Raw genomic sequence first — 12172 nt, 5'->3', positions numbered from 1 at the left:
AATTAGGGAGTTCTTTAAAGAGATGAATTTGTTTAATTGTTAGAAGAAAGTTTTTGTACAAATTAAGACCACATAATGTAAATATATTTAATGCTTAAATTGGAATTTAGCGTATGTCCTTATAATGGAGCTAAAGAATATTGGTTCCAAGTCTGTACTACAATTATTGCATTCAAACTACCTTCTAATATAGCTGTTATATCACACTTGGTCTAGATTTAAAGTCCTCCTTTCTGTTAATTTCTTCACATTCCTCTACTTTTCAAAAATGATAATTATGATGGATTTTGCCATTTTTTCTTTCACATATGAAAATATACTGGTAGAATTCATTATCCATGTCTTTCACTTAATCTACTTTGTGAAACAATTTTATATGCACGATTCACATTATTTTTAAATCTATTTTCTTGTATTTTATTTGCATAAATATTTTGCATGCCTGTATGCATGTACACCATGTGTGTTTCTGGTGCCTGCAAAAGTCTGAAGAGGGCCTTAGGTCCTCTGAAATATTGGGTATAATCTATCATATATGTGTTAAGAATCAAACCCTGGTCTTCTGCAAGAACAATAAGCACTCTACACCAATGAGAAATCTCCCAACCCTATCTTGGGGCAGGACAGATTGGGTGTGTGGGAGGATGGATGGAGGGAGAGAGTACATGGAGGGGTGGCTGGAATTGTTGGCATTTGGGTGTGTGAAAAATCTAGTGCCATGGAAACATCCTGGAATCTATGAGAGTAACCGTAGTGAGGACTCCTAGTAATAGAGGATACAGAGTCTGCATTGGCCATGATTTGTCGCCAAGCAAAGCTTCAGGCTGTGGTTACACTTCAGCTGAGTCATTGGCTGAGGAGGTCCTTTGGAGATCTCTAAACAACCTAGGCTTATGCTAGGACAGAAGGTCGCTCTCTGAGAACAGACAGTAGGGCCCCATTCCCTAGGAAAACTACCACAGAGCTCATGGTACATTGAGATGTCATGTTTGGTCTCCTTGGAGCCTTCATCCCTGTGCCCTAGTCTCTTAGGCCAGAGAACGTACTGTGCAGGCTAAGAAAAGAGAAACCTGGACACAAAACCCTGCACCTCCAGTCTGTCCTAAGACTGTGATGTGCTAGCACTTGTGGGAGTGGCCAACCAATATTTGACATCACTTCAAAGTCAGCCACAAGAAGCAGCTTCAGGTCTGTACTGCCTTGATGGCCAGAAAACTGACTGTGTAGTCCAGAGTCCTAGACTAGAACCAAATGTGACCGGCAAAGAAAGAAACAAAGAGAGGAAGAGAAGAAATAAAAAAAAAAGTCAGGAAATAAAACCTAGTGAAATGGTTCCCACTGATGTGGGCTATACTCCTAGGTTTGTGCCTTGTCTAGTAGTCAACAGGAAGTTTTCCTCTGGCAGTAGATGGAAGCAGATGCCAAGACTGACAGACAGACATTATGTGGAGAGAATCTGTGTTGGAGGTTTTCACTAGGTCCCTTACCTCAGAGATCGGGAACTCAGAAGAGAGGGAGCTAAGACTGTAGGAGTCAGAGGGGACAGTGAACACCAGGAGAACTTGGCCCACCATATCAGCTAGGGGGCTCATATGGATTCACACAGCAGCAAGCAGGGGCCTTCATGGGTCTGCACCTCTGCATTCATATTTTGGTTGTTTGTTAGCTTGGGGTTTTGGGGGACTCCTAACAGTGGGAATGGGTCTCTCTCTGACTCTTGCCTACTCTTGGGACTCTTTTCCTTCTCTTGGGTTGCCTTGTCCAGCCTCTTTATGGGGCTTTTTACCTTGTCCTAGTGTGTCTTGTTTTGTCCTGTTTGGATGTTACCACTTGGAGTTTCTTTTTTCTGAGGAGGAAACAGGGGGTGTATCTGGGTAAAAGAAAGGTGTGGAGGAAGCTGAGAGGACTGGGGAGAGGGAAAACTGTGGTCAGGTTATATTGTATAAGAGAAGAATCTGTTTTCCATTTATAAGAAAAAGAAAGAAGAAAGAATTGGATCTATAATTTCATCTTTTGGTCTGTCAAAGGAGGATCCTAGACTAGAAATAATTTTGAGTGACCTCCGGTTTTGAATTCTAATGAATATACTGTAATATTCACAAAACCTATTATTTTTAAATATTTATTTTTATTGTTTAATTTTGCATGTGTGTGCATGTGGTTTTGTGCTTATCAGGCTTAAATTCTCGTGAATTCTTTTGTGTTATTGTTCTTTTTCTTAAATTGTTTTCCTCTTATAACTTGCCTTCTTGTCCCTCAATTGGATGTTTGTGAATTCACACAGTAGTGAAGCTATGTCAGGTACTGCTTTAGATGCATAGATTAGAGCTCTAACATGTTCACATAAAGGTCAAAGAAGCACCACAAGCAATATTATTCTAATATGTGGAGAAAATAAAACGAAGGGGAACGAGAAGGAAGTATCATACTAGATTAAGAATTGGAGAACTTGGAAGAACCATTCACGGTGAGAGGACTCAGTTTACTGCAGTCAATTCAGTCCCTATAGGAAACTTCATGTCACCCAGCAGAATAAGTGCCAGCTCTCTAGTGTACTAAACGTGTGTCTGTTTGCTCTAGAAATGGAGATGCAGTACTGGTAGTTTTAGTATAAATGGCAACCTGTAAATCACGCAGTATTTTAGGTCTCTCTCAATTCCCAGTTAGGCAGTGTTTTCCTGGATTGAAGCCTTGCCCTTGGTTTCAGCAGTGCCTCTAGATGACTGTGCTGTATTTTACAGCCTGAACTGCCACCATCATTAGGTGTGGGATGAGAGTGGAGACAGCTAATGGCGATTGTCAAAGTCCCACCGACACAGATCTGGGAGAGAAATCAGAATACTCGCTGACACAGAAAGTGTGATCCATGGTTCAGAAAACACATTGATGTATTAAACTCAAACATCATTAATATTAATAATTAAGCACCAGAATTGTGATTATAATAAATAATTGTGCCAAGAGTTTCCCAAGCATTTGCCATGAAAAGAAGCAAGTTTTCACTCAGGTAATCTGCTAGGGTATTGGAAGCTAATGGAAGTGTGAAATAAGACATACATATTTGGGGAAACTGACCAGAATAAACTGGACATTCGAACACTTCTATAATGGAATAATTCTCATATTCAACCTGCAGAGTTTCTTTAAATTGGAGAGAAATAGTTTTTTAACAAGCTTAAAGGGTCTCCTCTTACCTCTAAATCACAGTTACATAGGCATAAGTACAATTTTGTTTTATTATATTTCAGAAAGAAATGGAACGTGAAAATAAACTGGCACCAGAATATTTTTCTGTTTCTGTATATATTAAGTTTGGATGCTGCCTAGAAAAAAAATGTGATTGTATATACTCATTTTCTTCTGTTTTAATTATTCTTACATACTTTGTAGAAGGAAACAATTTAAAAATAAGCAGAGGAATATTGTTGAGAATTTCTGGTGTTGGCTTCAACACAAAGACATGAGGATAAATTTGAAGATTGATAAAAATAGCACTTAATCATGAGGTATTTCTCTAAAAATGTCAAGAAGGTACTATGGGATTCCTTCTTTGGAGAAATTCTACATCTGGCTGGCTAAAAGAGTTTTAGTTATCCCAAGTAGGATAGGAATAGCAAAACCAGAAAGCCATGCTGGAATTTCCAACATGGCAACTTTACAATTAGAACAGTAAATCTTCCCCTTCCAAACTATAATAAGAAAATTATACAAACAAAATTTTCATGTCCAAAAATATTTTCATGTATATTACATATTAATATATATTTGCATATTTTGTACCATGTAGACTTTATCTTGATGCAAAGGCAAATTGGTATTGTATCACTTCTTATAGAATTAATATGTTTGTGTGTATAAATTTAAAAAGGAGAATGAATATTCTGTTGCATTCTGTAGTGTTAGAAATTAGATAATGATTGTTAATATTTGTCTTATTTTCTATGTTCTCACCTTAAAGGATACAAGGTGTCTTTCAAAGATGATTATTCAAAAATATGGAAAGAACTGCAGTCAACAGGGATCAGCATGGATTTATTCATTCAGATCATAGTTTTTTTTAACCTTTCACCTTAAAAGAAGAAAAAGAAATTAAACTACTTCCCAAATCAGCAACTCTACATAATAATTCTGTTTCTAAAAATCTTCCCAGTTTTAGTTCAGACCTGAGGAGGTACACATATTAAGACTTCTCCCTAGTTTTAGTTCAGATCTGCAGAGGTACACATATTAAGACTTCTGGATCTTCACAGCCATTAACATTATAATTCATTTAAGGTGAGGAATTATTGCTAGTGAGTTATCAATCTATCTAACAGCTTTGCATTTAATTGACTTTATTTGCTACAAAAGGACATTTGGAAAATTCAATAAGAACCTACCCATCAGCTCCACGAAACAAAGAAGTGAAAAGGTCCTTTTCTTTACTCTTAGCAGTCAATAGTTTACTTGATATTCCTAATTCAAATTTGGCCCTTTTATTTTTCAAAACCCATATGCAAACAAGGACAGAGAACTCATCTCTTTCTCAGGAGCCCGGTGGCAGGGAATGCTCAGTGAAGACTAATTCTACAGCAAATTAGTCAATGCAAATTAGTTATACCCTGATGAATACAACAGGGACCATGGGCCTGGTAGCAGCCAATGACTTTACCGTTGTCATTAAAAACAAGTCTTACATGTTCCAATGAGACACTATTGTGATTGTTAGTCAAGTGATTCTTCAGCAATCTGAGTTTTTATTGCTGCCAGAGACTCCTTAAAGAAGAACTAAAACCTGCCTCATCAAGACATGAACTAAAATTTATCTCTATTTGCTTGCATTATTTTTTAGTGACTCAATTTTTGAGCCTTTTTATGTCTTTAGAGATGTATATTTGGTTAATAGCAATCATCTGAGGTGAAACTGTGTTTGGAATTCAACACAAAACTTTTGCATAATTGCATATTTTATTTTAACCTCTGAGCCATTCCAATGAAATAGCAGAAAACATTAAGAAAATTGCATTGAGGAGTAAATGGCATTTTCTGTTTAAAAACTGAGAAAACTTGCAATTCTGAATCAATAGCTATGATTCTATTATTTACTAATAATATTGGAATATATAATATAACTATGCTTGGAAATCATTTTCTAAATATTTTTAAATAATTTATTAGGCAGCTAATTATTATCATTAAATCCAAACAAAAAAAGAGTTTTCTACCTTTGCATTAATAATAAAAGTTCCAGAAAATGAAATGCCCAAATTTGAAGAGTTAGCTCTGAAGTTGGACAGAAAGTAGAAAATTACTAAACCCAAAACAAGATAACTAATTGTGTTGCCCCAATAAAACTTTTCTAAATAATATATTTCACAATATAAGTATAAGAAAAAAGCAAAGATCTCAATCTTAGTCACAGGTGTACTTATTTGGCCACTCCATGATGTACATCAAGACCGAAATTTATGACATCACTGGAGCAGCAGCAGAAAGACTTTTCCTGGGGCAACCAATAGCTCTCTTGATTGGATTTGAGGACTTCTCCACATAAACGACCTGCAAACATGATCAACACCCATGAACTGGAAGATCTTAGACCCTAGGGAGGAAATCAGTGCTACTGTTTTTCTAAATAGTCATCTACTATATTGCCTTCTAAATATTTAATTTATATGCATGGATATATGCTGCTCTCAACTGTTGAGCTCATAAGCTCAATAACAGATATAGTTACCTGTCCAACAAGTGCACAAGACCAAGACAGTTTAAAATAAACAATATGATAGATATAAAATTATCTCAGCAGCTAAGTGCACTTGTTCATGTAGAGGACCTGCCTTTCGTTCCCAGCACTCAGATAGCAGCTCAAAACCCTTCAGAACTCCATATTTGAGTCTGCTCCCTTTCAGGCATACACATGGTGAATATACATACATGTATCCAAAACATACAAACAGCATAAAATTAAGTAAATATATAATTTGTTAAAATTCCATCATACAGTGGCTAGGGTCTCCTAAGGCCCTATCCATAGCTAAGGGGATATTAACAGCTAATGGTACTAAGGAAGGAGGATCACTTTCCTTTGCTGGAGTAACCACTAATAGCTTGTTCACCTCCTGGTTTGTGAGCACATACCACTGAGTGTACTGGCAGTATCAGTTGAACGTGATAGGTTAAATATTTATATGTATTCTGTCAAGGTCTCTATGAGTTCATATGTGTATCAACCCTATTATGTCTGGAAGACACTGTTTCCTGGCTCTCATTCATCACCTATTAGCTCTTAAAGTCTTTTCTGTATCTACTTGCACATAGATTTCTAAGATTTGGGGGTAGGGGTTTGATGATGACATCCCATTTAGGGATGAATGTGCCATTGCTTCTCATATTTACACATTGTCCAGTTGTGTATCTCTGTGATGATTATCATCTACTATAAGAAGAAGTTCCTCTGATGAGGGTTGTGAGATGTACACATAAGACTTGCACAAGTTCAAAACAGTCAAAGATTTCAGCACGGAGAAAGGGAAGTGTAAAGAAAGTCACAACCCTAACCAAGAGGCTATTTGCAATTGGTACCTTATTGGAAAGGGACAATGAAGTGACACTGGGTATATCAACCACACTCCAAGGTAGGGCTCTATGCTAAAGAATAGTTGGCCAAATGCTGTGTATTATTTGCCCCCCCACCGCAGGAGTGTGTGTGTGTGTGTGTGTGTGTGTGTGTGTGTGTGTGTGTGTGTATGAAAGAGAGAGAGAGAGAGAGAAGGAAGAGAAAGAAGAGAGAGAGAGAAGAGAGAGAAGGATTATGAGGTTTGATAGGAAGGGAGATGGAGAGAAGCTGGCAGGAGTTGGGAAAGGAAAATATAATCAAAATACACTGTATTAAAATTTTAATAATAAAAAGATTAAAATTAAACAAACTTAAAAAAATGAAGTTGGAGGGATCCATGGGGGGCTGGAGCAAAGGAGAGTGGGTATGGACATGTTCCATATATATGAACTTCTTAAATAAAGAAATAGAAATATGATATTTTTAACAGCAACAATGCACTAGAACAAAGGAATAGAGTTCTCATTTCAGAGCAACAACTGGATAGGAAGAAATTGCAGAAAAGCATGTCCAAAGAAATTGCTTAGATGTCCACTTGAGTCCTTACCAAGTTCTAACGTGAAAATTCACAGCAAAGATGCAATGATCGTCAACAGAGAGTGTCACTGGGAGAAACGAGTACGGAACGAGTGCAATGGAGACTGAAGTTCTTGCAACAATGGAAAACACCAAGATTAGAGTGCAGATATCTTTTTGAATATCTCAGATATCTGGATGATAATGCTATGTATGGTAAGGTTCAAAGTTAAAAATATAAAACTAGCAATAAAAGCATACATTACCTCATTATCAGAAGTCAATCTCATTGTATTTGGGAACCACAAGCTAAAGCATGAAAAGAATTGTACATTTTACCTGAGTTGGTAAATTTATATCTGATAAAAATTTAGATCTGCTGTTTCAAATCTATGAGTTATGGCCTGATGAAAAATACACTGCAAAAAATAGGATCCAGACTTCTTGCTGCTGCAGAAAATTGCATATATATATATATATATATATATATATATATATATATATGAAAATAAATAATTTTTTCTGAGACAGGGTCTCTCTATAGCTTTGGAGCCTGTCCTGGAACTCACACTGTAGACCAAGATGACCTTGAACTCACAGAGATCCTCCTGTCTCTGCCTCCAGAGCGAATGCTGGGATTAAAGGCATGCACCACCACCGCATGGCATAAGATGATATATTTGTAAAGCTGCATGAAAAAGACAGGAATTCTGAAACTTATAAATCTAACAATTAAATATTTTTCATCATTAAGGAAGTGCTGTAAGGTTAGACAATATATACATGATGTCTGTATATCTATGCTAATGTAAACTTAATGATATAATACTAAATATCCATAATGAAGAATTTATTTATATCATTAATTTATGTATCCATAAAGTGAAATATAATATTGTTCAAAAATAGAAGAAAATAATATACAAACCACATCTACTTAGTAAAAGAAACTAGGGCAAAATAAAAATAAAAACAAACCTTTTTATCGATTGTAAGGATGGGACAATATAACTCAAGAATTAATAATTTTATTTCTTTAAATATCCATAGCATACTTTGGGACATTTATTCAGTTACATTTTTCCTAGGTCACGTCCACTTTATAGTTATTATATCATCAAAAGTAAGATATAGTGTGATTGAAGATGTTTACCACTGTTTCTGAAAGTATAACTAAAGCCCTTCCGAGCTTAAGTTTTCAGAATTCTAGGATTTTATCAGGAAAAGACTTTTGACTTTGCAAACGTCAACTCTTTCATTTTGTTCACTTTTGCACATCAGTGTATATATACTCTTGAGACACAGCAGATTCTCTGGTAATAAGGCTTTAAAAAATAGTAAGAATTATGATTTTTCCCATGGATCAGTTATGGTTTTGATGTAAGGAGGAATTCACACTGTATTCCTGTTGATATGTCTGAAAAATTAGTTGACTGATGATCTGGCAAAAGCGACACTCTGCTGTATTGTTGGGGTGTGCTCAGTCAGTCAGCTTTTACCTAGGATTGAGGTGTTGTACAATGAAATTTCAGTGTTTCTTTCGATGTAGCATCTTTAAAATGCGAACCCGAATCTCTTTGGTTTTGACACTGTAGACAATTGGGTTGAGAACTGGAGGCATAAGAAAGTGGAGATAAGAGAGAAGCATATATACCAGAGCTGGTAGTTTCCTTTTCCCAAAGCGATGGATCATGGACAGACTCACGAGCGGGGTATAAAACAGAAGAACAGCACAGATGTGGGATATGCAGGTGTTGAAGGCTTTCAACCGTTCGGCATTAGAAGCAATGCTCAAGACTGTCTTCAAAATCAGCCCGTAGGAAAGGAGAATGAGCACAGCATCCATCCCCAGCGTAGAGAGCATGACAAAGAGCCCAAAGCCACTGTTGACGACTGTACTGGAACGGGACAGTCTTAGAACATCGGGATGAACGCAGTAAGAATGAGACAGAGCACTGACAGGCTGGAATGTCAGCCTTCCCAGGAGCACAGGCAAAGGCAGATGAAGCACAGCACTGCGGACCACCACGGCCAGTCCAATGGCTCCAATACGTCTTGTTGTAAGGATGGTAGCATAGCGCAAAGGTTCTCTGATGGCCACACAGCGGTCAAAAGCCATGGCCAAGAGCACAGCTGACTCAATGACTGAAAACGTGTGGATGAAGAAGAGTTGCATGAAACAGGTTGCAGTTCCTATCATTCTCTGGCCGAGGAGAAAAACAGCTACCATTGAAGGCAATGTGGAAGCTGAGAGGCCCAGATCGGCCATTGAGAGCATGGAAAGGAAAAGGTACATAGGTGTGTGGAGGCTGGACACAGACTTGACTATGTGCATTATGGTTATGTTGCCCAGCACAGAAAGAATGTAAATTAAACAGATGGGAATTGCTGTCCAATGATGAGAAGCCTCCAGTCCAGGAAGATCCATCAATACGAAAAAGAAGCTGCTGGCATTGCTATGCTTAGAAACAGCCATAACTCCGGAAAAAGGTTGCCCTGGAAAACTGTAATGGAAGCAAAGTGCTGTTTATTCTTAGCACTGTCTTTGCAAGCTGTCTTCAGTGGCATTGTTGTCTGACTGCAGAGTAGAGGTGCTCACACCGCTCTATCCCATTCTCTCAGTGGTTTCTACTCTCAAACAAGGCAGACTCACTTCTTTTTTTCCTATTGATTTTATTGAGCTCTACATTTTTCTCCACTCCCCTCATTTGCCCTCCCTTTCCTTTCAACTTTCTCCCATGGTCCCCATGCTTCTACATTTACTAAAGAGATCTTATCTCTTTCTACTTCCCAAGTAGATTAGATCCATGTATATCTGAACACGCCTGATCCTGTGGATCTCAGAAGCTAAGCACGGTGGGGCCTGGTTAGAACTTGCATAACAGACTCACTTCTTAACAACCATTTTATTTTAAGCAGCACATTGGAATCATTAACATGAAAAAAACCTCTCTTTTCACCTTGAAGGTTCTTCAACATTTGAAATTTAAGGACAAATCTGTGTTTAAGGCATAGGGCCCAAACACATGAGATACCTTATTTCTAATAGCAGAATACAGGCGTGATTTTAACGGAAGGAAGATATAGACAATTGTGCTGAATGAGTGTGTGGAGTATAAATTACAAGCTAAATTATATTATCAGATAAAACTTTTGTTCTGAACTGGCCCTAAGGCACTATGAATAAAAGAAATATCAAAAAATATATTTGAAAAAGTTTGACTTCACGTGCTCATTGGCTTAATTTAAATACTTCCTCAGTCATTATCCATGGTATTCATTGAAGTTTAGAATAGCTGGTGTGAATATGCAACACAGAGATATAAAAAATGCATATTTGTAAAAAAATGTATTTTGGTGGAATCAAAAATCAAAGCTCCTCTCTTGTAAATATCGATAATAACAGCAGGTAATATATACTTTCTACATTTGAAGGTCCAATAACTTGCTATCAATACAGAACATGTATAAACTAGACCAAGAAAGCACTGATTTAGATAGATTAAATGTATCAAGTAACAATTTTTACCCTTTCCTCCATGCTCGCAGATTCCAAGTTCTGTCAAGGACACTTATCAAAGAGGAGAATAGCCTGGAATCTGAAGATGTAAAATACAATTTGATTCAACCTTAATCAAATATCAAAACCATACATTAAATGTTATTTTCTCAACTGAACATCCTAAGTAATTTTCTTTAAAGATGGAGACTTTGAAATGTTTTTGAGAGCTACATTATGCAGCATGTTTGAATAATAGGGCAATTGTGATATTCTAATTTTTGTCTATCAGTTGATCCTAGTGGTGTGCCATATTGCAAGAAAAGTCATCTGTGTAACCAGCAATCCACTCACCAGCTGTTGACCTCAGGGATGCCTAGAGTAGCATTTCTATGAAGGTTAAATAATGATGCTCCATTTGAAGTAGCATATAAAATGAACACTAGACATGTTTGATAACAAATATAGGACAAATGATAGAAGAAGCAATAAGAGTTGTTCATAAAAAATCAAAGTTATAGCTGACTTATCCTACTGGGAAAAGAAGGGGACTAGTTTGTGTGACTACACCTCTGGAGAGGCTGAGGGGAGTTAGTTCCTAAGGATCATCTAAGATGCACTGAGAAAACTCTAAATATTGATGGCAGAAGAGATGGAAACAAAGAGGATGCTTTTATTGATCTGTCTCTGACAAAGGTTATCTGTGGTGTGCTAACCACAGAGTGCTTCCAAGAACAGAGAAAAATCACATCCTTTCCCCTTCGAAATTGTTTGCCAATACACTGAAATTTTTGCAAATGTGGAAAACTTGCAATTACAACCATTAAAACCAAAACACTTAAACTTTAGTAGCCCTGAGTGAATTTTAACATCCAATTTAACTTACTTGTCTAGTATTTTCATGAAGCATAATCAGATAGGCAAATATGACTTGTTAGAAATCAAAGTTCTATAGAACAGCTCCACAAATAAGTGTCAATGTGGCAAACACCCAACAGACGGGCTAGGTATACAGGGATGTCTATGTTCTGTCTTCACCTTTTAACAGATATTAGGAAAGAGAACTCAATGCTCTAAAACCCGTGAAATTAGTTGCAGAGTATAGATTCAACCCATGCTTATGAGTCAACCTAGGGACAGATATTAAACTGCACGAGGAACTGATCACACTGCAAACCCATGCTATCTCTATATAAGAAGCTTTCCAAAGTGTTATATATGAATGGACAGATAAATGCAGAGGGACGAAGTGTCAGCCAATCACCTACGATAGAAAAGCTGGAAAAGAATTATAATAAGAATGGTTAGTGTACTAAATTTCTTCAGTATAAGGTCATGTTCATTGCATTCAGATATGGCTCAATTCTAGAGGGTGATAAGGGCTTATGAAAGGCCACCCTTGGGCAGAATAAAGTATTTATGATTATAGGACTGACTTGTGAGGATTGTTAAAGCCAGGTTTTAAGAGACAAATGTTCTTTGGAGACCTAGTCATGATACTGAGCATGCAAGGACTCAGTAGATAGTTCCCAGTTTGCAAGTCTGTTCACCTATCTGTT

General features: G+C 37.0%; 1 protein-coding gene across 1 annotated transcript; it reads right to left on the bottom strand.

The window, feature by feature from the left end:
- Window positions 1-8642: 8642 nt before the first annotated feature.
- On the bottom strand, window positions 8643-9590 carry LOC125397370 (olfactory receptor 51G2-like). The gene has a single exon (XM_048429738.1). The coding sequence runs from the start codon at window positions 9588-9590 to the stop codon at window positions 8643-8645; it is 948 nt and encodes a 315-aa protein (XP_048285695.1).
- Between the last annotated feature and the right edge of the window lie 2582 nt (window positions 9591-12172).

Source organism: Myodes glareolus, chromosome 7 (assembly GCF_982192425.1).
Source record: "Myodes glareolus chromosome 7, mMyoGla1.1, whole genome shotgun sequence".
Taxonomy (NCBI): domain Eukaryota; kingdom Metazoa; phylum Chordata; class Mammalia; order Rodentia; family Cricetidae; genus Myodes; species Myodes glareolus.
The sequence above is the reverse complement of the archived record's forward strand: the minus strand, read 5'-3'. Positions and strand labels throughout refer to the sequence as shown.

Coding starts and splice junctions, on each gene's coding strand:
- LOC125397370 (XM_048429738.1), bottom strand. CDS start 9,590: ATGGCTGTTTCTAAGCATAGCAATGCCAGCAGCTTCTTTTTCGTATTG.